Below are 26,114 nucleotides of genomic sequence, written 5' to 3' on the forward strand. Positions count from 1 at the left end.
CATGATATTGTTGAACTTTAGTATGATAGCATGCAATATGTGCGCGGGTGTGTGTGCATGTTAACTAGTGAAGAACTACTGAAGATGAAGAAAAACTTTTCAAGAAACTCCTCTTCTATAATTGTTTTTTCTTTTAATTTTGCCCCTACTGTATTAGATCGTTATTAATAGTTTTGTTTGGGCTGATCGTTGCAAGTTATATTGAGTCTCGAGACATTTTATCTTGAAAATGCAGTTGTTCGATCCAAGCTGCACCAACAATTCAAAAACAATTGAGGTTGATACTTGATCAGAAAATTAGCAGTATCTATCCAGGCTCTAACCAGCTTAACTCGGCAACAGTCAACTACATTGCTTTTGCAATGCAACCTCACATACTAAATGCTTCTGATTGATGATCTCGGTAGTGGGAAATTCAAGGTGTGCATCAGATGATGTTAAAATATCAGCTCCAACTGCTGCTTTAACAAAAGAGGGGATCTACTCAAAAACATTTGAAAGTCAACTGCTGCTTTAAAAGAGAAGGATCCACTTACAACATTTGAAAGTTACAACTTATCACATCTTAGTTTTACAATTTAGTATAAAGTCAATCAGTCAAAATAAAATGTTAATAAATTAATTTTAATGCATTTATTTTTTGAATGTTTTTTTACCTCTTGACTTTATACTAAATTAATTTGACGGTTTAAAATTTTTACATGTAGACACATCACTCATAAGGTATGTAAATTTCAACGATTCAGATTTATCATTTAAAGCCGATTTGACAGGTTTTAGACGTGTGAACTTAAGAACACCCTAGTTCAATAGCTGCAAACGATATGAAAAGGCAGTAATCACAAGGACTATGCAACAGCACTCTCTAGAAACTTCTCGAGATCCACAAATTTGATTGTATTTACTATTTAATGCCAACCTGCCGTGCAGAGGATCTGAACTGAACAACATTCAACAGAATCTTCTAGACTGATGCCAGCACACGGATGGAACCTTGGTAACCTTCAAAGAGCCTTATTTCGACTTGTATGTAGTATACTTGTATAGTATATGGTGAAGCATGACATGCAACTAGGATAGTAAAAATAATATCAATTTGTCCACTTAGAAGATGGAAACCGGTACAAAAAGAACAGAAGAAAATTTGACAATCTCAGGATGAGAAAAGTACAGAAGAAAATTTTACTAGAATAGCTAACATAGTTACTGAACCCAGAATAATTATACCAAACAAAAACCAATCCAAATAAGCCAGCCTGTCATCCCCTTTCTTCTCTACCACCATTTTTGCATTGTTCTCTGCACTTGACTTATCTGATCTTCTTCTCCTGACAAACAAAGACCGAATTGTAAAACCAAATCTCACATCTCCATATCTATCATTTGATGACTCCTTTGCCCTGACAGAGGAGCTCTTCTCATTTGAGCATGCACAAGAACTGCATGTCTTGGCACAACAAGATGCGTCTTCATTGCATAGTTCGTCTATTGGGGACGAGAGTTTGTCAGTGTTGATTTTAGATATGTTTGGTGTTGTTTCTTTGTTTGGTTTAAGTGGTGGTTCTCCGAGAAGTTCACCAAAAACCGACCACCTCCCAACAGATGTTATCTTGACATCCATCAAGGTGCCAAGCACGCTCTCGGGTGCAATTACAAGAACTTGTATGTAGCCTTTTGTATGACCAACCTTCAATTTAGGAAACAAGTATTCATTTAGAACATCAAGAAATGCACCCAGTAATACAAAGTCCAAAACTCACAAAGAAAAAAGAGCATCTATGAAGAAACTATTAGTTTCTTATTATTATTATTATTGTCTTTGTTCTGTGAGCACTTGTGTTTTTTTGTATTTGTTATTTTTTTGGGTGCATAAATTTGGGAGTTCAAATGCCTCCATTTTTTATTTCTAATAAAAAAAATTATAAAATTTATATTTCAAAATAAAACCGTTAGATGTGATATATTATTCTCTCCATGCACATAAAAAATTATCACATTTCTGATTTTGGTTTTATATGAACCAATAAGTTGAAAAATCAACATCCAGAAGTTCTCCACATCGGTGTATTTTTGCAAGCTCTTGATACTAATAAAAGAAAATTGAAATGTAATGATCTTTTACATGTGCATACAAGGAAATTATATAGATCATATCTAACGGTTTTATTTTGACACTTAACTTTGAAATTTTAAGTTATTTTAGTTATAAAAATGGAGGCATTTGAACCCTCTAATTAATTTTTTTTCTTTCATTTGAGGATATTGATGCAACTATTCACCGAGCTTAACAGAAGATTGTAGAAAATTTGCACAACTTACCAGATGGATGCCGTCTGTTGCAATTTCAGTGATCCAAATTTTCTCTATCCGGCCTTTCATTTCTTGGTACGGCGAAAATGACTCAAAAACTGTCGTTAATTCGCGGCTACGTTTCTTCACTTCAACACTTGGTACTTTTTTCATTCTTGCGGCAGGAGTTCCTTCAATTTAGCGATAAGAAAAGCACAGGTGAATAAGTCGAGGAACAAAAGATAACTTAAAAACCCTACCAAAACTGGCCTTTCAAAAAGATTAAATTGAGTACCTGGCCGAGGGTAGAACTGTGAAATGTGAACTTGTGCCAACTGATAATCCTTTATCAAGCTAACAGTCTGCGCAAAATCTTCTTCGGTCTCACCTGTAACCAAAAATAGTCTAAGACACTGAAAAGAAAAATAATATAAGGGTTTAGTTAAGTTGAAGAGAGCGAACCAGGGAATCCACAAATGATGTCAGTCGCAATTTGCATGCCTGGTACAAGTTCCATGAGAGTATCTACCACCTTTCTAAAGTCGCCAACCGTGTATTCACGATTCATTGCCTAGAATGATTTTATAACCAATGGTCAAGTTAGTAATAATCAGTGACGTTCACAAAAGACTTTAAGCTAAATCAAAACATTAATAGGGATTTGTTTGGAACTTGAGAAAACTTATTGTCACAAAAGACTTTAAGCTAAATCAAAACATTAATAGGGATTCATTTGGAACTTGAGAAAACCTATTGTCACAAAACATGCACCAGTATATTAGGAAACTTACAGTTAATACAGGGTCACTGCCAGACTGTACCGGCACATGTAAGAAAGAGTAAACAGAGGGATGATTTAACACGTCAGCTATTTCTTTTAAATGCTCCAATATATAAGGAGGGTTTGTCATGCCAATCCTAAGCATTGTACTTCTATCGGATGGAAGTTCCTTAATTAATGCATTGAGAAGATTTGGTAAGTTTGTGCCGATATCTCTCCCTGAAATTTAAAGATTTTTCACAATTCACAAATGCATAAACTAGCTTTGGTAATTAAATAATGAGGGTTAAAATGCCTCCATTTTCTGTTCCTCCATGCCTCCTTTTTTAGAATTACAATAACTTCAAATTTAAAACTTAAATGTCAAAATAAAACAAGTTATGATCTATATCATTTTCTCCATGCACATGTAAAAGATCATGATATTTTGATTTTGTTTTGATTTGTATCAAGAGCTTGCAAAAATACACTGATGTGAATAAATTATGGGCGTTGATTTTTCAACTTCTTGATTCATATAAAACCAAAATTAAAAGGTGATAATTTTTTATGTGCATGAAAATAATACAGATCACACCTAACGGTTTTTTTTTGACATATAGATTTAAGAATTTTAGTTATTAGAAAATTAAAAAATGAAGGCATTTGAACCCTCTTAAAAAGTAATCAAAGATGATGTTATTAAACAACAAGAGAGACGGAAAAAAAAATTGTGAAGTTACCATAAGCACCGGTGTCTTCACTGCTCAACCATATCTCTTTAACCCCTTCTGAAACTACCGTTCTAACACGATCTACCTACAGAAAAATACAAGCATTAAAAATAATTAACTCCTAAATTTTAAGTTCAACCAACAAAAAGGCAAATAAAAAAATAGGAATATTACGAGGCTGTCAATGGTGTAGCTCCCGAGGTGGCCTCTCGCATGCTTTGTCTTGCAATAAGTGCATGCACCTAAGCAACCCACATTTATTGGAAGAATTTCTATGAATTTGTTCTTTCTCACCTGAAAAAATAGAAAATCATCAACAAATAAAGAAAAACAATGTTGAAACATACAGTTAGTATACATATTCAAAGATACACTTTAAGAAAAAGTGATTTATTTCTCAATTTCTGAAATAAAAAAAAAACCTTGGGTAAATCGAGAGATGGTAAGGTTCTCCTGCTATATAGTCGCACTTCATGGCCTTTTAGAGTCTCTTCTACTACCTCTACTACCCGATCTATTTGTTGTACACCAATTACACTGACGCCCTCAAGTTCCTTTAAATCTTTACTGCCTTGAGGTACACATCCAGCCACCACCAGGGGCTTTTTGGCACTTTTACATTTGTTGATTAGTGTCGTCATGGCCGATTGACTTGGGGATTTAACCGTGCATCTACAGTCAATAAAGAAAATCAGAAGAAAATGCTCATTTTATATTATTTTTTATAATACTTTGTTTTCTAAATGAGCCGAACATCTTTTGAAAGATGTAGAATAATTGTACAAAAGCTGAATTACGCGCCTGGGACAAACAGCAAGGTATTTGGTGAAAATTTCATACAATAAAAAAATTTAGCATCCTCAGCAAATTAAAATGCTGACAATTGACACCAGTATATCGTGTCAGGGAAGGAGGCTATGAATATATAAGAAAACAAATTAATCACAAGGATCAGAGACATACGTGTTTATCAACCATAAATCTGCCATGTCAGGCTCGTCAGTAAGTGAATATCCAAATGCTGACAATTGACCTGCCATGTATTCACTGTCACTCTGTAATGCAAAAAATAACAACATATGAAAATTCAAGTACTGTTGTATGTAGTCTCAGAGTAAAATAATAATAATAATTTGTCTTATAAGATAAACAAAGAATGCATGAAAGAAGTACCTGGTTATGTGAGCATCCAAATGTCTTCATATAAATTGTCTGACAATAACCACAGTAAGAGAAAACAGAGAATGTAAATAGATGTTTCAGATAGCAACTAGTTGCAAAATGCAAGGTTGTTCACAGAATTACAGAGTAATCAATTGGGACATTTCATTTCGGACCTGAGTACCGGGCACAAAAGGATTAGAGAGAAGCTCGCCACGGATCCGATCCGCTCTGGATGTCCTTTTGGGTTTCACCGCCACAGCATTTATGGGTAATCGGAGACCCGGAGCAGCTCCGAGACCCGCCACCACATCTTCGATATCCCCCACCTCCATTTCTGACCAAAACGGGTATCTCTCGTGCCGCTGCTGCTTGTTTTTTCACGGCGTAGCAGAGAAGAGATTGTGTTGTGTTGTGTTGTGTTGTTAATTAGGGTTTTGGCACCACGTGCCAATGAAGCAGCTCAGACCGACATTTTTATTTTTACCCAATTAAATTATTTTTATTATTAAATTATTTTTTTAATTGGGTAAAAATAAAAATGTCGGCAGCTCAGAGCACACCAATTGTTTTATTAATCGAAAATAAAAATAAATAAAAAATTATCGTGAAAGGGATAGGTTTGCTTAAAAATTGAAATTAAGGAACAACAGGTCCGTTCCGTTAATGCTGACTTTAGTTAGCAATCTTACTAGAAAAAATAAAAAATATGGACGAGATAGATCATTCCGTTCAGTACAGTAGCAATTTTATTTTTTATTCCCTTACATGAAAAAAAAAATTTACAGTGCTTGACGAGATAATATATCCCGTTCATGATTTTTTTTTTACTTAGCGAGATTAGCGGAGCACTAATTTGGATGGAAAATTTTGTACCGTCTAGGAGATGAGATAATCAATTCTATTTTTCCTATATTTCAATTTTTCAGTAAAATGATCACCTTTCGCGATATTTTTGTATTTTCTTTTTTATTAATAAAAAAAATCGACAGAGCGCAGCTGTTACGCACTTTGCGAGTGCATCGAGATTGAGGGACAAATGAATTATTTGGTTTGGTTCGGCGAGATTAAAAATTGTAATTCGAAAATAATTCAGGTATAATTCATAAATAATATGGAATGAAGTCAGAAAATTAAGTTTTAAATCAAAAGAATTTTGACACTTAGATAATAACTTGAATACAAATTTATCTACAGAAAAGAATACAGAAGATCGAGTTTAAACTTTTAAGCCCACTAAGTCTATGTAGTCAAATATGCTTAATATTTAGAGTGCATTTAGAATGCAACTTCGGGAATAACAAGAATAGCGCTAATATGAGATTAGCGTTATTCCATTGTTTGGATGAGTTAGCAAGAACAACGCTAACCTCATAAATATTTTTATTCACAGGGTAATCCAAATGCATAATAGTGGAAAAGAATAATTAATAACCCAAAAACAGTGCTAACTCCATACTATTTGATGTGAATTATTACTACACAAGTAATAAATTCTAATTTACACTCAATTCGGTTGCAAGTGTACAACCTTGTCAAGTAGTACTTAGGGATTGTCTCCACAGGGACAAGTCGGAATATTAAATCTAACCTAACAATTTAATTTAGTAAAAAACAATAAAAAAAAGGTTTTTGTTTGTTCAAAGGTTGGTTTGGTTTCGATTAAAATGAATTAAACTAAAGTCTTAAAGCAAAATCTGAGTTTTTAACAAGTATGAGAAATTAGGGTTTCTTAGGGTTCCTATCCACTAGTGTTATGACTAATTGGTTTATTAAATTTGTTCTTTTAGTTATGAAGGCACAGTTGGGTGTTGTGGGTACAAAATGATATCTCTATATTAATACCATCTTTAAATTAGAATAAACGTCACCTCTCGGTACTTGGCTACCCTAATCTAAAGTCATTAAGTTCTTACTGTCCCAATAAATCTAGAAAACTATCTTTCACCTCTCGGTACTTGGCACAATTCTCTAAACTATTAGGTAAAGCCCGTATAAGACAAGCGTCACCTCTCAGTACTTAGCCTATCAAATACCCTATTCCTTATGGTCTGGACCTAATATTCAATTTCTCAATTGCAAATACAAAATCCTAGGGTTTCATGTGATTTCGATTAAGTCCTCACAATCAATTAAAATAAAGAATAGATCACAACAAAGAACAAGAATATATAAAATAAAACCAACTAAATCATAACAAAAGTTTCAAGTACAACCCTAATCAACCCTAGAAAAGCCCTTAGCCAGCCATGGCTAAGATACAAATCAAAGCAAAAGAATAAAAGAGTTCCAAAGGAAAGAAAATAATAAAACCGATTGATCAATGATCTCTTCTTCTTTCTTCTCTCTTCTAGCTTTTCCTTGCTCTTCCTTGTTGAAACCCTAGAAATTCTGCCTAAAAAACGTACTCAATCTGTTCTACAGGTCCCCCCTTTTATAACCCCTCCAAAACCTAGAAATAACTCCCTAAAAATAGCAAATTCGGGCTCTGAACCGCCTTATTGCGGGCCGCAATGAGTGGAGGTAGTTAACATACTGCGCAGAAAAAATCTGGAGGTCATTGCGGACCGCAATGGATTTGGTTGCGAACCGCAATGAAAGTGATGGAATGAAGATGTTGTGCTGGAAAAGTCATTGCGGGCCGCAATGAGTTTGGTTGCGGGCCGCAATGGATGTGCAGAAATGCTTTGGCTTGCTTGGTTGCGGGCCTCAATGAATGTTGGCAGAAGCTCCAATCTTCGTGCTAACTTACCCATTCTGCTTTGTTAAGCTCCAAACACTTGATTACCTATAGAACAAACATAACTAGGACAGTAACTTGAACTTTTGGACATTTCTAACCTAATTAAACCTAATTTCAACAAAACTTGGCTTAATTTACATAACAAACCCTAGGTTTCAATAGATACAATTTCGGCTTATCACTATTCTTGACGATTCAAAAGCACCCTTAAAGTTTCTCTCTTATTTTTCAGATTTAGTTGGATGGTTCTAAAAATATCTAAACCATCAATTTCAGATCCAACCGTTCAGATCTTCGTTAATAATGCAATGAATTCTTTTTAAATTGGAGAGAACTCGGGAGATTGAAAAAGTTTTGGAGCACTATAACACGTAATGGTCCAGCTGCCCTAGAAAGTTGTGAATACCTCACGATTTCAATTTTTTTTCCATATTTCAAAATCACGATGCGACAAATTTTTGCAAACTTATCGCGAATAAAACATAAAATTCGTGAATAATTCGTTTAATTTGCGAATTAACATTTTATTCGCTGATTGATTCGCAGAGTGCTCAAATTTGAATTATTCGAGAATCTTGTTACTGTGCTCAAGAGTTCAACACCTCTTTTTACAAGTTAACCACTAGAAGATTGGAAATACTTAATGTTTTCATTATTTTTGTGTTTCAATTATGCGAATTCATACCATTCAAGTTAACTCAAAATTTAAGTTTAGATTCAAATAGTCTGATCTACTTTAGTGTGAATATTAAGTGTGTGCTCCACAAGTTATTGAAGAAGGGGAGAGGACGGGAGGTGAGGAAAGGGAAGGGGGTGGAAGAATTTAAATGAAATTAACTCTTGATTTTACCATATATTTTATTTAGAGGAGGGATCCACTTACACTCTTTTTTGGTGACATCGAATTACATCTTACATTTTCAAAGTTTTCAAAGTCCAAACAGTCAATCCAATCCGTTCAACGTGATGGATATATTAAAATGTGCTTGCAGATCAAATTTTACATTTTTTTAAATTTTTTTACTATTTATTAAGCATTTTACAAAATCGTTATTTCCATACCACTGCATTTTTGTACCCATCTTAATAAATAGTAAAAAAGTCCAGAAAAATATAAAATTTGATCTGCAAGCACATTTTAATATATACATCATGTTGAACGGTTTGGATTAACTATTTGGACTTTAAAAATGTAAGGTGTAATCTGGTGTCACCGAAAAAAGGTGTAAGTGGATCCCTCATCTTTTATTTATATGTGACTATTTTGCTCTTATATTAAGGGAATATAGTACTTTTGGTTCATGTGGTACTGTCACGTACCATTAACATAATAGTACCAGTGATTAGTGCTTGGATTTGCCTCTATTTGAAGATTTAACTTCAGATTTGAAGGACAAATAGTGTGATTGCTTAACTAGAAATGTTGATTGCATAAAAATCGATAGAGTCGTGACCCTTTCAAAGATTTATATTTTACTTATTTTTGGGTGAACACAAAACTATTATTATAATTGCAAAACTTGAATCGAGTCATGACCCTTTTATTCCACCAGCCAAAGCAGTTCGCAAAGAAATTTTTATCTATTTTGAAATAAGTGGACGAAGTCATTTGCCTTCATTTTTTTAAAGGGTTTTATACAAAACACAGTAACACCGTACGGTACAGACATGTTATACACATGCTAATTGTATAAAAATTGATACACCAAGTCACCAAGTGTACCGCTCATCGTACTCTTGAACCCCTTGCTAAGTGTAGTAGAAAAATCCATATTCTAATATAACATACACAATGAATAGGGCTGTAAACGAGCTGGCTCGGGCCGAGCTGGGCCTCAGCTCAGCTCGTTTATTTTGGCCCGAGCCTGGACCGAGCGAGCTGGACCTAGGTCACCCGAGCCAAAACTCCTGGCTCAGCTTGTGACAAGCCAGCCCGAGCTAGCTCGCGAGCTGACGAGCTGGCTCGTTGGGCTTTATTGGGCTGTTATTATACAAATTCAAAAATAAAAAAATAAGAAATCTCATTCAAAAAATTTAAGAAATTGTCCAGCAGGCACATCTTCAAGCAACTAAAGCCATATTCTTTCTTCCCAAACTAAAAATACATCAATTTTGCATAATTGCGCCTTTAAAAATGGGACTGGACTTAAAGTTATACGGGACTAAACCCTAAATTCACTGTAGCTTAACGAGCCGAGCTGGCCCGGTCCGAGCTGACCCCTGGCTCAGCTCGTTTATTTTGGCCCGAGCCTGAGCCGAGCTGGCTCGTTAACAGCTCGGTCCACTACCGAGCGAGCTGTTAGCGAGCGAGCTAGAGGCGAGCCGCGAGCGAGCCACGAGCCGCGAGCTTTTTTGACAGCCCTAACAATGAACATGATACACATGATAAAAATAATGAGTGAAATGTATCAAATTCAAACGATATAACATAAGCATCATTCAAGTAAGGAAACACCCATCACTCTTTTTATTTTGGATCGAAATATGGAGGAGTTAAACAAAAAACAAAATCAACATCATACAAAAATTTCAGATTTCCGCAATAGTAGTTCCAATTAAGAGATATGGCAAGGTACCAAGCTCTTACAGCCAGTATATACAAAATCAGCATCCTTTATTTTTTAAATAGTTACAAAGTTACTGTTTTAAAAATGTAAGACATCAGACACTATGAGATATTGTAATGTACGCAAGAAATCATATTGTTCGAAATTTTATTAATTATTGTTTAAAGTAATTTGTGAATGTTGATTTTCATCTCATCAAGCAAGGCATAATACATTTAAGCAAAGAGTAGTCGGATTAAAAAAAAATTAAGATGTGAAATTCTAAAAAATTACGAAGGCGTCGGTTCAGTATTGAACTGGTATTGAAATTGCTTTGTTCGATGTCTACGGGCTTGATTAAAAAAAATTTGCTTTGTTAACTACGCGGATAATCTGAAAAAAAAATATCTCGATCCAATATCTGCAAGAGAGGATATAAATTGTTAAAAAATTACAATTATACTTTTACTAAACAATTATTGGATTATATTACTTTACAAGGTTGTTACTGCAAATATTTCGTGCCTTGATAGATGTGCGATATTATGTGTAGCGAACTACATTATTTTTTTCAGCATTTCGACGCCCGAAGAGTGGCGAAGACTGATAATCAATTGAAATCAATTTTCTTCAGTCGCTTTGTATAACATCGTAAAGAATGGTAATTTCGAATTATTTTTTTAGATAGGTAGAAAATCAAATATCTGAATGGTGCAGAAATTTTTAGATCAACTGATTTTCTACCTATCTAAAAAAATAGTAAACAATTTTCAAAAAATGTAAAATTTGGTCTCCAAACACATATTAATATGAAGAACAAGATGAACGGTTCGGATCAACCGTTTGGATTTTGAAAACTCAAATATTGAGTCGTAGCACTGTAGGTCGCTATGCATCCCATAACACCTTAGCCTTACCCTTATCTCATATATCCATTCAGTTTTATAATTCTGTATAAAAACTATCTACAAACGAATTGAGCATCTTTTAAAATGCACACTAGTCGAAAAATGAAATAAACCCAATGACGGATTATTAGCATTAAAATTACCAAATTCCACAGCCGACAAATTCCCTTAAAAATTTGAGCGGAGTTAGTTTGTTGGTCTGTCTGGGTTAGTAGTTACAGGGGCGGATCTACTGTAGCACGGAGACAGCCGCCCTCTCCTGAATTTTAAGTTTTAGTGGTGATTTATTGGTACCGAATTACTGATCGACTTTGCCCGTCTCTGAATTTTTTTTTGCTCCCCTCTGAATATTTGATTTGTAATTCGGGTTAAATTTAGTGTTAAAATCAAAATAAATTTCTTGAATTAAATACATACATACATACATACATACATACGCATATACATATACACATACATATACACATACACATACACATATACACATACACATATAAATAGCAAGTTTTTTTTTATAATATATGTATATATGTATAAATATGTACATATACATATACATATATATACATGTATTATATTATGAGTTAGGCTGGGGTGCTATGGATAGCATAGTGGCCTCTATGCTACGGTTCAATATTCGAGTTTTCAAAATTCAAACAGTCGATCCGAACCGTTCATCTTATTCTTCATATTAATATCTGCTTGGAGACCAAATTTTACATTTTTCTGAATTTTTTTACTATTTATTAAGTATTTTACAAAATTGTTGATCCAACGGTGGCTGCACAAAACAGTAAAACCGTTGGATTAGCGATTTTCAAAGTGGCTTAATAAATAGTAAAAAAATTCAGAAAATTATAAAATTTGGTCTCCAAGCAGATATTAATATGGAGAATAAGATGAACGGTTCGGATCGACCGTTTGGATTTTGAAAACTCGAATATTGAGCCGTAGCATAGAGGCCACTATGCTATCCATAGCACCCCAGCCTAACTCTTATATTATATATACATATAGAGTAAGGCTACGCTACTTCGTGAATTAAACGGGACATTTTAATTCATGCTCATATCTCTAGTTTCGAAGTCCAAATAGCCGATCTAAACCGTTAGATGTTTAATCTATATTAAAATGTGCCTAGAGACCAAATTTTACATTTTTTTTTGAATTTTTTTACTATTTATTAAGATGGTTTGAAAATCGCTGTTTTTTAATGCCTACCGTCGAACGAAAACTTAAACTGGATTTTTGAGGCACTAAACGACATTTTTTTTGAAATTATGATGCCTGATGTATCACCTAGGCAAAACGGATCCGTCTCATCCTCCCCTTTCCGAAAAGTGCTCATATGCGTAAATCCGAGTTTCCTAGCCAAAGTTATGGCTGTTTAAAGTTTTTTCAAAAATTAAACTTTGAAAATTCATAACTAACTGTAGAAAAATCCAAATAAGTTGAAATTTATATCAATTCTGTGTATTTTTGAATGCTCTACATGCTGGTGCAATTACTTTTGCAGTTTAGTCCCTGTATCAATCCATACTTGCTAATTTATCATCAAAGGTCAAATTTGATATTTTTAGTGCATTGCACTATACCAGTGGCCTTTGCCTAGTACTTGGCTGCTGAGTTTGGACTTGATACCATACTAGAGGTCAGTCTAGGATACTTTGTGCATGGACAGATATCTAATTTGATGTTTGAACATATTTTAGTAACTCTAAACTACTGTTTTAGTACCATAAATAAAGAGAAGAAGATCAACAAGCTGTCAGAACTTGAAATTTTTTTAATAAAGGCCAAGTCCTTAATTAGTGTTATATTTAGACTTATGATATCCAACTGACAAATAAAACCAAAATTCACCAAAATAAAAAAAATCAAAGATATATCAAATGTTTTATTTTTTGGCATACACTCTAAAAAAAAAAACTTTTTCTTCACAAAATTATTTAAATCAAAATACTAATATCTAATATCTAAAAAAAAAAAAGAGGACCGCCCGTCCCACGGGCGGTTCGCTTGTGTTTTGGGCCGCCCGTGGGCCTGGCGGTTGGGGCATTTTAAAAAAAAAAACTCGATGTATGATTATTTTTAAAATTAATTTTTTTTAGGGTATTAATAAAAATGGCCGTAATTTATTTGCTTTCGCCAGCTCATCATAAAAAAATATAAAAAGAAAGTCTCATATTTTGATGGGTACTTCGCAATTTTTATGCCAATTCAGACAGTATATTACGCAATATTCGCCGCGTTTAAATAAAAAAATTATATGAAACCCCCCACTCTCATCCCCCCATTTTCCCCGCACTCTCTCTCTTCCTTAACTGCCATATATTCCCTCACTAATTTCGCTAAAAGTTTCTTTTTATCCCCGCATTAAATTAGACTATCATTTAATACCAATCCCCGCATTAATTATGCCTTCCTCTAATAACAATTCCCGCATTAATTATTCCTTTAAAAACAATCTCCACATTAATTATACTGTTATCTAATAACAATCCCCGTTAATAAATGCTTATATGTTAATTGATGTTCAAAAAAGTATTTATCATTATTTCTGAGAAGTATTTACCCTTGTAACATAGAGTATTTATCCATGTAACATAGAGTATTTATCATTATGTCTGAGAGTATTTATTATTGATGTTTTACTGTAAGTTGCAATTATGTCTGAGAAGTATTTATCTATGTAATACAAAGTATTTATCCATGTAACATAAAGTATTTATCATTATGCATGAGAGTATTTATCATTGATGTTTTACTGAAAGTTGCAAGTATGCATGAGAAGTATTTATCCATGTAACATAAAGTATTTATCCATATAATGTTAAGTCTTTACCCATGTAACATAAAGTATTTATCATTATGTCTCAGAGTATTTATCATTGGGTGAGAGGATTGTTTATTTAACGGTCTCCAGTTGTGCGGGGACGATTCAAAAAAAAAAAAATTTTGTGCGGAGACAATTAATGGATTGATTTATTCGTTCATAAATAGAGATCATTGCATAGGGTTTAATACCTGACAAATTCAAGTTAAATACTTTGATTCTTCAAGTTAAATACTAACAGTTTTTTAAATGCTCATTAAAGATTGAGTGGTTCCCCCATGTTTAATGGTCCCCAGTTGTGCGGGGATGATTCAAAAAAAAAGAAAATTTTGTGCGGGGGATAATTAATGGATTGATTTATTATTTCATAAATAGAGATCATTGCAGATAATTTAATACCTGACAAATTCAAGGTAAATACTTTGATGCTTCAAGTTAAATACCCGCAGTTTTTTAAACGCCCGTTAATGATTGAGCGATTCCTCATATTTTTTTTAGCAGTATCTGCGAGAATAAATGCGAGGTGAAGACTGCGGGAATTGTTATCATCGTCCTTTAAAAAAAGAATAAATTTTTTTCTCAAGCAAAACGAAATTCGTGCCTATTCAGAGGAAAACAGCTAGTCAAAGTAAAAGAATTTTAAGACTTTTTGACCGGCGCTAAATTGTGGGAAGCCGCTGATCATCTCCATTTCGGATAGAACTTTAGAGAATTGGACCTCGGTAGGTGACCACCTGTTTAAAAAAATATATATATAATTTCAGAGGAGAGATCCAATTACAACAACTTGAAAGTTACAACATCTTACAACATCATTTTTTTTCATTTTCAAAGTCCAAATCGTCGATCCAAACCGTTAGATATTCAATCTATATTAAAACGTGGTTGCAGACCAAATTTTACATTTTTTGAAATTTTTTTGCTATTTATTAAGATGGGTACAAAATCGCTGTATTTATTAAAATTCTGCACCATTAAAAAACAGCGATTTTGTACCCATCTTAATAAATAGCAAAAAAATTCCAAAAAATGTAAAATTTGGTCTGCAACCACGTTTTAATATAGATTGAATATCTAACGGTTTGGATCGACGATTTGGACTTTGAAAATGAAAAAAAACGATGTTGTAAGATGTTGTAACTTTCAAGTTGTTGTAAGTGGATCCCTCCTCATAATTTCAAGTTATTTATTAAAAATTATCAGAGTTTATTTTAAGCTGTCTGGAATTTACAAAAAAGCAATTTTGCAAATATGTCACGTAATTTTAAAAGCAATTTTACAAAAATATTATAGTAGTGGAGTTGGAAAACACTACAAGAAAACCCATAAATTTGGTAGATACATAAATCATCCTTTAATTCACACCAATCACAGACCAAAATTTCATTATATGTTGAAATATTCGTTATTTTTTATGTTTTGATCAAAATTGTAGCAAATTATTTGTTGCAGCAAAATTCATTCAGAATATTTCAGTGGTATAAAATCTCATTACTGCGGCAGAGACTAAATTTTAGAAGGACTCAAAATTATATTGAAAATAATCATTCAATCTTAACTTAGATTTCAATTATATAAAAATTAGGATTGTTCTTCAGATTTTACATGAAGAAAAATCTATTGAAGTATGCTAATTTTGGAGAAGTAGATAGTTATTGTAGAGTAGAACTAGGGTGTTTCTAAGTTCACTAAACTCCTTCGTAAACTCAACTCTAAAATCTATCAAATTGACTTCAAACAACGGATTCAAATTGTTGAAACCCATCTAACTTATGAGTGATGCATCTACATGCGAAAATTTTAAAATTTTAAATTAATTTAGTATAAAGTTAAGCGGTCAAAATTATAATGTTTATAAATTAATTTTAATACATTCATTTTTTTATCACTTGACTCTATACAAAATTAATTCGAAAATTTAAAAATTTCGTATGTAGACGCATCACTCGTAAGGCATATGGGTTTTAACAGTTCAAATTCGTCGTTTGAAAACAACCCGATAAGTTTTAGAGTTAAGTTTGCAAAAGTACTTAGTGAACTTAAGAATACCCTAGTTCTACTCATTATTGTAATACTTGATTTCAATTGTAATATAAATTTTTTTGTCATTTTTCCTCTTTTAAGAAACATAATATATAATAAATAAGAGAATAATATTCTGTAAAATAAATTATGTATGAGATGAATTTTGCACACAAACACATTTTATTTAGAAATACTAACTACGTCTGAATGATAATAATCAATTATGTGATCTAAAGATTTTAAATCACTCAAATATAGTGATTTTCTACCTACATAAAAGAATAATAAAACTTTAGTCAACAAATATATTTTCATATAAAAGTCATATTAAACTGTTAAAATTAACCATATATGAAAATTTTAAAAATAAAAAATCTTAATTGAAATTACAGAGAGTAGCATAACCTTACTCTTATCTTAAGAGTACAAGCTACTCACTGGAATTCTAACAAAACTGGAGAAGAGACGAGACGATATCTGAACCTACGGAGCACACCCCAACGAGGGGATAAATAAGTACTCGTCTAAACAGTAAAAGAAGATCAGTCTTTGTTTTACATCTCCTTCCCTTGGAACCGTCCAGATTCATCCCCTCTGCACCTAGTTTAATACTCTCTCTTTCGCCTCTAGTCGTCTCGCCTCTAGTCGTCTCGTCTCGGCTTCAGACATTTCGAAGCCCCTTTCGTCCTCTCTCTCTGTTCCTTCTCTCGCTTCTGCCACTAATGGGAGCTCACCCTCACACAAACCCTAACCCTAGACTCCGATACTTCCACTGCGACTGTTGCCACCGCTTCTGTCGTTGCTTCTGTTGTTGCTACTGCTTTTCTTCTTCTTCTTCTTAATTTGCTGTAAGATTTCTCTTTTGTTTTCAAATTCTTTTCTTCCGAATTGAGAAAATTATAAATATACCTTTTTGATACTACTTCTCAAGCGCCGATTTTACTATTTTTGCCAGTTATTACTGTCCAGATCGTACCTTTTTGTGCACGCATAACCCTTCAAATCACTGAATTCGATGGAATACTCATCGGATGAAGAGGAAAATGGGGGTGGATTCAGCATTTTGGGTCACTCAATCTCTCTTAAGAAAAGAAAGAGGTCTGATTCACCTTCTTCATGTTCTTCATCGGCCTCCTCTCTTCGGCCGGTGAGGCAGCAAACGCCTGATCTCCAATCTCGCAACGCGGCTGTTCGATCATGGGGGAACCAACCTCTTCATGTTGCTGATCCCGAGGTATGTTAACTAATGAACCTGTCAAAAAAAAGTACGGGTAATTACACAATTATGAATTTATAAATTCCCCCCCTGGAGATGGAGATGATGCCCCTGCCCCCTTTGATGTTTAACATCCTCAAATGGAGGACTTAAAAATTAAATGTAAATATATTAGCTAGCCTAGCTATGGCAAACCATGCAACTGTTATCTTGCTTTTGTTTAGTAGGGTTTGATGATTTTTGGTTGCAAGACAATCTTTGCTTTTGATGTAATATTGGTACTATGTTTCTTTAATGAAACGGGCTAAGAAGCCTTTTATCAAAAAAAAAAAAAAAATTTATAAATTTTCTCTAATAGTCTAGCTGTATAATACACGGTTGAATTATTCACATTGAGTGTCTCAGCTCGTTTGATTTCAGCGCTACTGTACCAACAAGTGGCTTATACTGTTTGGCACTGTACTATTTTGTCCAGTTGAAAACTTCATTGAATGTTGATTAGAGATTTAGAGCTCGCTTGTGGTAATTAACACTGGCCTAGTGGAAGTCCAGCACCTAATGGATCAGACTTAGTAATACGAGGTTCAAATCAAGAAAAACATTTAAAGTATGAAGATGCATAGGTTAGTGTAATATCGGTACACTGTTTTCAACCATTGTACATACCAGTCCAAATTCAGGTAGTAATTTTATGAAGTAAAGCTACTGAAACCAGTAAATAACAAAAGCACCAAGCAATTAACAAACCAATTATACTGAACCATATTGGATTTTTGAGGTTGTTGGCTGCTCTTTTCGTGAGTTGAAAATTTTGAAGTCCTTTTTTTAAATTTGGACATTGCACTTGTTTGAGGAATTAGATATTGTCTAGGTATTAGATACAGTCAGGCTCAAAACCGGGGGTGTATAAACACTCTGAATGGATTATTTTTTCTAGATTTCTAAGCCAGCACTTGATTTCATATTTTTTCTAAATTTTTCCAGATATCTTCTATAATGGATAAAGAGAAACAGCGTCAGATATGCGGCATCGAGCTGATCGCATCAGAGAATTACGTTTGCCGTGCGGTTCTCGAAGTGCTCGGCTCTCACCTTACCAACAAGTACTCTGAAGGATTGCCTGGCGCCAGGTATTATGGAGGAAACCAGTACATCGACCAACTGGAGAGGTTGTGTCAGGAGAGGGCACTGAAGGCCTTTGGGCTTGATCCTGATGAGTGGGGTGTGAATGTGCAACCGTATTCTTGCACTTCGGCAAATCTTGCGGTTTATACTGGGTTGTTGCTTCCCAAGGATCGCATTATGGGTCTTGATTCGCCATCCGGTGGCCATGTCAGTCACGGGTATGTGTAACATCTTTGCTCACATATGTCGGCCTTTATGTTCCTCTACCGGTGTAGATAAGATGACTATTTTTTTAGCACACTGATTCATTTTCCGGCATGAACCTCTGCTTAAACAAAGCAAATAAGTACGTGCAAATGGAAACCCATTTAGTTACTAAAAATTTGTAGTTCTGTTTATGAGAGGTACATTCTGTTACCATGATCTTGAGACCGCAACCCTTTTTAATCAATACACCCAGACATTGGCATGTACATACATTCACAGACATGATTGTTTTATAAACTAGTTTGCACTTATACAAGCTGCTAATGTAATTTTAATCAATTCCAGTTACCTAACACCGAGTGGGAAGAGAATCTCGGGTGCATCGATCTTTTTTGAAAGTTTTCCATATAAAGTGAATCCGCAAACAGGATACATTGACTACGACAAACTTGAAGAGAAGGTGTTGGACTACCGCCCCAAAATTCTAATTTGCGGAGGCAGTTCGTACCCGAGGGAATGGGATTATGCACGGTTCAGGCAGCTTGCTGATAAATGCGGTGCTGTTTTAATGTGCGACATGGCCCACATTAGTGGCATTGTGGCAGCTAAGGTAGTCTAGCACTGATTATCTGATACTGTTGGGTTCTTCTTTTTAAAGTGTTAGTTACAGTCGGTTCAAATTAAGGATGATGGTACTTATATCAGACATAGTATATACTGGTACAGGCCTAAGTAAACAAAAATATCTTAATTACTACAACTATGTCAATAAACTCCAACTATGAAAAATAACTGAGGATCTAAATATGAGCTGGTATGGAATAATAGGATACCAAAACCCGACTTGACCTGGTATGATATGGGATCTCTGACCAAATTCCTTTTGACAATAATCTTTGTATTTCAACTGACAGATATGTAAGTTTTTAAAATTACAAAAGGCAATTGAATAAAGTAGAACTCCAGTTTTCCAAATTTTAAGAAATACAAACAAGCACAGGAATGCTTCTGGCACTTGTACATGCAATAAACCTTTATTGATGGTTACTGTTTAACTTTTTTGTTTTGCAGGAATGCCTTAGCCCATTTGATTACTGTGATATAGTCACTTCAACAACCCACAAAAGCCTTCGAGGTCCAAGAGGCGGTATAATCTTTTTCCGAAAAGGCCCAAAAAGACCAGGAAAAAAGAATGGGCTCTCCCTCGCCCATACTGAGAGCATGTACAATTTTGAGGAGAGAATCAACTTTGCAGTGTTCCCTTCCCTGCAGGGCGGACCCCACAACAACCACATAGCTGCGCTCGCCATAGCACTGAAGCAGGTGGCCACACCAGAATACAAAGCTTACATCCAACAAGTGAAGAAAAATGCACAAGCACTGGCCAATGCTTTGATTAGAAGGAATTGTAAGTTGGTGACTGGTGGGACTGACAATCACCTGGTGCTCTGGGACCTGAGAACTTTTGGCTTGACTGGTACTTCCTTTTGTAATACTTGTTGTGTTGTCTATTCTATAAGATTATAAATAATCTGATCGTGATGATTTTTGGGGCAATATTTTATCAGGGAAGAACTTTGAAAGGGTTTGTGAGGCGTGCCACATATCAGTTAATAAAACCCCGATTTTTGGCGACAATGGGGCTATCTGTCCTGCCGGAGTTAGAATAGGTACGTGCTTTCAGAATTATATATGCTAAAGATTAATTTGTTGAACTACCTGTCGAATGATTCTTATCATCAATCTATTTATTATTTATTGCATTTTATTTTGCTAGGTACTCCGGCTATGACAACAAGAGGTTGCTTAGAGGGAGATTTTGAAACAATAGCTGGGTTCCTCTTGAGGGCTGTCCAAATATCTAGTAACGTGCAAAGGGATTATGGTAAATTACAAAAAGACTTTCTTAGGGGCCTTGAACAAAACAGAGATGTTGCTGTGCTGGCGAATTGTGTGTGCACATTTGCTTCACAGTTTGCGATGCCAGGTTTGTTTTATGAGTGATTAGTTTTGGCCGAAATACTCCTTCCTTACCTTGCAGGAAAGACGCGGCCTTATAAATTACACATAAAATATACCTACCTGATAGTAGGCATGTCAGGTGTAGTTTCCCCAAACACTTCATAACTGTTGTACATATGTTAGGAGGATTATATTTCGATATTTTTTTTTGATATACCATACTGCAGTACATCCCTATACTGTTCAATGTGACTGCGATATTTTTTTTTGATATACCATACTGCAGTACATCCCTATACTGTTCAATGTGACTGCTGGTTTTGTAAGTTTTATTTGGTCTTTGCTACAATGTTTGATTTGATATTGGAAATATAAATTGTCCATCTGTTATAATTTTTTTGTGACGGATTTTGAGATTGGTTTGGTGTGAAATGTGTGGCGAACATTGACTATTGCTTGACTCGGTGTAATATTGTGTGATAAATTTGCATACCCATCATTGCTGCAAGTAATTGTTATGCAAGTGAGGCTCTGGTAATATGCATATTACGAATCAACATGTGTTATGGATCCATATCTCTATTTTCGAAGTTCAAATAGTCTATCCGAACAATTAAACTTGATCTTCATATGAAAATGTTCGCAAAGACTAAATTTTACATTTTTCAGAATTTTTTAGTATTTTTCTTAGATAGTTAGAACATTGTTTTTGGATGGTTCAAAATTTTCAAATCAAGTGGTTTTCTACCAGACTAAAAAAATAGCAAAAAATAGCAAAAATCCAGAGTGCATGCCACTATGTAATATGCATACTACCAATCTACCATTGCCTCACTCTGTTGTTATGTTATGTTATGTTATGTTATGTTTTGAATTGTTATGTTATGTTATGTTATGTTATGAACTGTTATGTTATGTTCTGAATTTCATTTGCTTACAAGGCAACTTTTGATCGAAGTGTTGAATCTGTCAGCTTTATACAAATTAATAACATCTTGTAAATGGGGAACTTCACAAACAGAGACCCATCCTCCCATTTTTATCTAACAAAAAGCACATGTACTTCTCTTTTAAGGCAAACCGAACCACAAGTTCATTAACAAAAGCACTTGCAATTTATGTTAATAACAAATGTCTGGGAGCATTGTTATATTGTGTGCTTTTGAAAAATGAAGTGAAATTTAATGAAGGCAAAAGAGTCTGATGCAACTGTGCAAGTCATAGTCAATCAATTTCAGAAGCTTCTTTGTACACTCGTTACTACTTAAGCTTTAATTAGTGGTTCTGAATTCTGATTCTTTTCTTTTTCCTTCTCTTGAAACACTTTTAGATGGTGAGAGAAAAAATGTGCTGTCTCTTTGCTTGCTCAGAGATGGAAGTTTGAAAGCATAGTTTGTTGTTTTCCTATAATAGTGCTGATGTAATGCTGTACATATTCTTGGAAGTTTCAGTCCTTTGTTTTTCTTAAAATTAAAAAAAAATATTGGAGGAAATTACAAAATAGAAGCTGGATCAATACAATTTTCAACTTTTGTGTTCTCAGATTCCCTGAAAAAGTTTTGCCCTCTGGATGGAATGAAGCTAACTAAACATGAAAAACCACAAACACTGCATTGGTAGGACTGAAATTTGGAATTGCTAGTTCTCCCTTAACAAATGAAAAATTCAATCAATCATACAAAATTACTAGACTTTCTAAGCCTTTGGAAATTGTAGCAGTAGATTCTGGTGAGACAGACACTGTGATTTCACAAAACCTTTTTTTCACCTTTATGCTTTATGCTCTCCATCTACTATGTTAATTACTTCCATCAGACAAAAGCTGCACTGGGGCAGCTCACTTTTATCTTTTGTTAGAAAAAGATTTATAAGCCAAGGAATCTTCTCGGAAATGGAAAGGTTAGATACCTCTGTTACAGTTTTTCACTGTAAAATTAAACCAAAAACTTGTATTGTGTGTTCTATTCTGATAATTTCATCAACAATTCACTATAGAGGATTTGAATTGGTTCTTATTTAAATCAAATATTTGTAGTAAAAAAAAATTTACTCATATTTATGATTTTCATATCAAGTAAAGCAGGCACATCTCCTACATCATACAAAAACTACCTTTCCATTTCCTGAAAACTTCTTACAGCTAGAGAGAATCTGTTCTCTGACCTCTCACTTCCTCTTCTTTACAAACACACCATGTGTTCTTGTTCCCCCTTTAACCCCCCACCCCCCACCTCTCTCTCTCTCTCTACTTCTAGGAGGACTTAAAAGTATATATCAAAGGTCAAATTCATAAACGGTCACAACTCACAAATGAGGCCACATAAACTTAGAGCCTGTAAAATTCTCATTTCTTGACCTTACAAAAGATGTATGTTAATCCCTTCTCACTCTCACTAATTTAATATCTCTATCTCTAAATTAAATCTACCTGTTACTACACAAGTCCAACAACCTCTTTCTTCCCTCTACAATTTCATCAAATAAATCATCCAGTTGACCAACTAAATTCTCACATCCATTTCTCAACAAACCTATCCAAATTTTCAATCCATTCACCTTCTCATTCATCTCCAATCTATCACCTCCATTCCTCTCCAGTTCCTGTATCAGTGCACGAACTATTTGGAATTCATACAATAATATCCCGGGCCGTTCTGCTGTCTGCTCAATCTCAATTCGAACCCGTTGATGCAACCTCTCGATCGAAGTCATATAAGCAGATCCAAATGAATTCAACCCGTTAAAACTGGGACCCGAGCAGGACCACCAGTGAACCAAGCCCCATGTCAGAATTGTCAGTAGAAAGGAGCTGACACTGCGCATGGCGTATAACACACCTCGGAATCCATTGAACCCGTTAAGCCGTGATTCGGTGGGGTACACCTCGTCAGACTGCTGTAGAGGGAGCATGTCTAAACGGGTCTCAGCTAGTACCCGGTTTTCTTCCTCGAGACTTATCCCCTCTCTTCTGCATCCAGTTATTGCTCTTGCAACCTATATGCAATTGGAGGCAAAGCTACTTAAACTAAATTTCATATATCAAATCAAGAGATAATTACATGCATATAGTAACAGTGCATTGTGGTTATAATGTTACTTATACCGACAATATTATACTTGCATAAAATCTTTGAGTTTCGAATGTGAATTGCTGATTGTTACTTTTGTGAAGAAGAACAACCTCATTTAGATAATATAAAAAAGTAACATAAGAAAGTTACTCTTTGGAAGTAAAGCAAGACTCAAGAGTATTGGCCGGTTAGGTTAGTACCTCAGTCTATAGTATTAATTGGCAGGTGATGAGGTGAATATTGTATCACAAAGCCAAAAAAATGTAGAAAACCTGAGTTCCACTTCTATATACTAATGATGGGTATGTTGTAAAAACCAGAAGCCTCTTGAATTAAATATGTGAAAAAAAAACATCAACTAGAATTAAAAATTTAAAAATAGGAAAAGCAAGATGGGAATCTAGTGCTTGTATAAAGGAGAGTACTACTTAAAAAAAAAAAAGATATATCGTACAACTACAGACTTTTTACAAACAAAAAGGGTCGTATCTTCACAAAAGAATTGAAAAGAAAATAATATTAAAGTGTATTTGAAAATGAAAGCAAAGGAGTCTTGAGCACAGTTCTGAGTTATCTCCATTTCTAGAAAATAAAGTAGACATCCATTGCTCAGGTCACACCACCATCCATTATTCTCAGAAAGCACTAGACAAATAAATCCTGTTTCTTTGAAAAGCGAGATATATAAGTTTTGTAAAAAAAAAAAAACCAATTAATACCTGTCTACCAATGTGTGAATGAATGGAGTCTCCATTTCTAATCAAATCCTCCATCAAAGAAACCAGATGAGTTACATTTGTGCAATAGTTTTCCATGCCAGACATGCCTAGTTTTAACACATCACATACTTCCCATAACCGGGTCGACTCATCCATGTACTCGTCCAACCACGACTCGCCAGCTGGCAGGTGGAGCCGTTTGACGAGTTGGGTTAGTTGGGTGTGAGTCGAACGAATGAGAGACAGCGAGTTTTGCATGAACTGGAGACAAAAGAGGTGCGGCGAGGCCGACCGATCGAGACCATCTATGCCTCTAGCTAAGGAGGAATAGAATGAGTTGAGAGACGAAGAAGAAGAATTCATGTTTGAATGAGAGATAGAGGTGGTGGTGGGGTGAATTGAGAAGGGGAGAAAGGGAAGAGAGGTGTATTTATAGGGAATTGTTTAGAGAGAATTACATTTAAAAACAAACAAACTAAGAGGAAGAAAAAGATTAAATTAAAATGAGCACAAAGTTCATGAAAAGTGTGGGGGGAATGATGGATTTCTTCTCTCCACTGGTTTCATGGCTAGAAAGAGAGAGAGAGGATTTTGGGTACAGATATAGTTTGATTTGCTTTCTCTTTGTTAATTCTTTGGGTATTGTTGTTTATGTTTTGGTGCTAATTAATTGAGTTGCTTCATTGGTTTGTGACGGGTGGTAGTTGCTTTTGAGGTTTCCTTTGTTTTCTTGAGAGGGCCGCGTGTGAGGAGAGAGAAAGGGATGTATAGAGAGAGAGGGAGGGGCACCAATTAATTCTCTAGTCTTTATGCAGAAAATTTGTTGGGGATATTTTTTGGCGTATGTATACCATTCCTTGCTTCAACTTCTTTAATTTGAGAGCATATTAAAATACAGTCTGTAACTGCATATGCGTATATAGTTTCAATCTACATAGAAAATTTCTATGCGATCTAATATACAGTTTTGCATATGAGTCTGCACTGCATATTATTACAACATATTCGGTCACATATTATTACGTATATTACTGCATATTGCCGCATACTTATTTATATATATATATATATAGTAGAACTAGAGTGTTCTTAAGTTCACTAATAGACTTGGTGAACTCAAGTCTAAAACGCGTCAAATCAGCTTCAGATGATGAATCCAAACCGTTGAAACCCACATACCTTACGAGTGATGCGTCTATATGTGAAAATTTTAAACATTCGAATTAATTTAGTATAAAGTCAAGCGGTAAAAAAACGTTCAAAAAATGAATGAATTAAAATAATTTATTAACCTTCTAATTTTGACCAATTGACTTTATATTAAATTAATTCGAATGTTTAAAATTTTCACATATAGACGCATCACTCGTAAGGTATGTGGATTTCAACGGTTTGGATTCATCATCTGAAGCCGGTTTAATGAGTTTTAGACTTGAGTAATTCACCAAGTTCCTTGGTGAACTTAAGAACACTCTACTTCTACTCATATATAGAGTGTGTATGTGTGTGTGAATTTTTGTTTTTAAATCCACATATATAAGTAAAAAAATCTACATATATACTGCATATGCGATATACAATGACTTTCTACATACTGCATAAAAACCTCATTTTAAAACATTGCTCCTAAGTATATATTACTCATAAAAACCTCATTTTAAAACATTGCTCCTAAGTATATATTACTCATGGTTGATTTCCAAAGGGTTTAGCTCCGATATTTTTTTATCCATAGTATTTGAAAAGAAATTCTCTGGCATCGTTTTTGAAAAATCTCGGCATAGAGCATCGCCGCTCTGAACCACAATGGCC

At 34.5% G+C, this 26,114-nt stretch overlaps 3 protein-coding genes and 2 long non-coding RNA genes across 6 annotated transcripts; 1 reads left to right on the plus strand and 4 right to left on the minus strand.

Moving 5' to 3' along the window:
- Positions 1-998: 998 nt before the first annotated feature.
- On the minus strand, positions 999-5,418 carry LOC144566132 (Methylthiotransferase). Its single transcript, XM_078316030.1, has 11 exons — positions 5,121-5,418; positions 4,957-4,995; positions 4,747-4,838; positions 4,206-4,455; positions 3,958-4,077; positions 3,793-3,868; positions 3,081-3,289; positions 2,752-2,860; positions 2,585-2,677; positions 2,320-2,480; positions 999-1,687 (listed from the first exon to the last, which is right to left on the minus strand). The coding sequence occupies exons 1-11, from the start codon at positions 5,277-5,279 to the stop codon at positions 1,154-1,156; spliced, it is 1,842 nt and encodes a 613-aa protein (XP_078172156.1). The 5' UTR covers positions 5,280-5,418; the 3' UTR covers positions 999-1,153.
- An 11,217-nt stretch (positions 5,419-16,635) lies between these two features.
- Positions 16,636-17,094, minus strand: LOC144566823 (uncharacterized). Its single transcript, XR_013515288.1, has 2 exons — positions 16,979-17,094; positions 16,636-16,848 (listed from the first exon to the last, which is right to left on the minus strand). It is a non-coding gene; the product is annotated as an uncharacterized LOC144566823 (long non-coding RNA).
- On the plus strand, positions 16,704-20,899 carry SHM7 (serine hydroxymethyltransferase 7). Of its 2 annotated transcripts, none has more exons than XM_078316852.1 (7): positions 16,704-16,850; positions 16,972-17,236; positions 18,203-18,561; positions 18,896-19,160; positions 19,622-20,027; positions 20,119-20,220; positions 20,328-20,899. In XM_078316852.1, exons 2-7 carry the CDS (start codon positions 17,018-17,020, stop codon positions 20,552-20,554), a joined length of 1,578 nt encoding a protein of 525 aa, XP_078172978.1. In that variant the 5' UTR covers positions 16,704-16,850; positions 16,972-17,017; the 3' UTR covers positions 20,555-20,899. The 2 variants fall into 2 exon arrangements, with proteins under 2 accessions (XP_078172978.1, XP_078172977.1); XM_078316851.1 differs by having other exon boundaries at positions 16,709-16,850; positions 16,958-17,236.
- LOC144566822 (uncharacterized) lies at positions 20,573-21,152 on the minus strand. The gene is made up of 2 exons (XR_013515287.1): positions 20,789-21,152; positions 20,573-20,733 (listed from the first exon to the last, which is right to left on the minus strand). It is a non-coding gene; the product is annotated as an uncharacterized LOC144566822 (long non-coding RNA).
- Positions 21,153-22,614: 1,462 nt separating this feature from the next.
- On the minus strand, positions 22,615-24,928 carry LOC144566645 (uncharacterized). Its single transcript, XM_078316683.1, has 2 exons — positions 24,303-24,928; positions 22,615-23,506 (listed from the first exon to the last, which is right to left on the minus strand). Exons 1-2 carry the CDS (start codon positions 24,663-24,665, stop codon positions 22,937-22,939), a joined length of 933 nt encoding a protein of 310 aa, XP_078172809.1. The 5' UTR covers positions 24,666-24,928; the 3' UTR covers positions 22,615-22,936.
- Between the last annotated feature and the right edge of the window lie 1,186 nt (positions 24,929-26,114).

This window comes from Carex rostrata, chromosome 15, assembly GCF_964058835.1.
Source record: "Carex rostrata chromosome 15, lpCarRost1.2, whole genome shotgun sequence".
Lineage (NCBI taxonomy): Eukaryota > Viridiplantae > Streptophyta > Magnoliopsida > Poales > Cyperaceae > Carex > Carex rostrata.

Excerpts from the sequence above, each read along its gene's own strand:
- LOC144566132 (XM_078316030.1), bottom strand. The coding sequence starts at position 5,279 with ATGGAGGTGGGGGATATCGAAGATGTGGTGGCGGGTCTCGGAGCTGCT. Across the intron at positions 3,290-3,792 it reads TGAAGACACCGGTGCTTATG|GGAGAGATATCGGCACAAAC; the intron begins GTAACTTCACAA and ends TTTAAATTTCAG. Across the intron at positions 2,481-2,584 it reads ACAGTTCTACCCTCGGCCAG|GAACTCCTGCCGCAAGAATG; the intron begins GTACTCAATTTA and ends GCTAAATTGAAG.
- SHM7 (XM_078316852.1), top strand. The coding sequence starts at position 17,018 with ATGGAATACTCATCGGATGAAGAGGAAAATGGGGGTGGATTCAGCATT. Across the intron at positions 18,562-18,895 it reads GGTGGCCATGTCAGTCACGG|TTACCTAACACCGAGTGGGA; the intron begins GTATGTGTAACA and ends AATCAATTCCAG. Across the intron at positions 19,161-19,621 it reads GTGGCATTGTGGCAGCTAAG|GAATGCCTTAGCCCATTTGA; the intron begins GTAGTCTAGCAC and ends TTTGTTTTGCAG.
- LOC144566645 (XM_078316683.1), bottom strand. The coding sequence starts at position 24,665 with ATGAATTCTTCTTCTTCGTCTCTCAACTCATTCTATTCCTCCTTAGCT. Across the intron at positions 23,507-24,302 it reads ATTCACACATTGGTAGACAG|GTTGCAAGAGCAATAACTGG; the intron begins GTATTAATTGGT and ends AATTGCATATAG.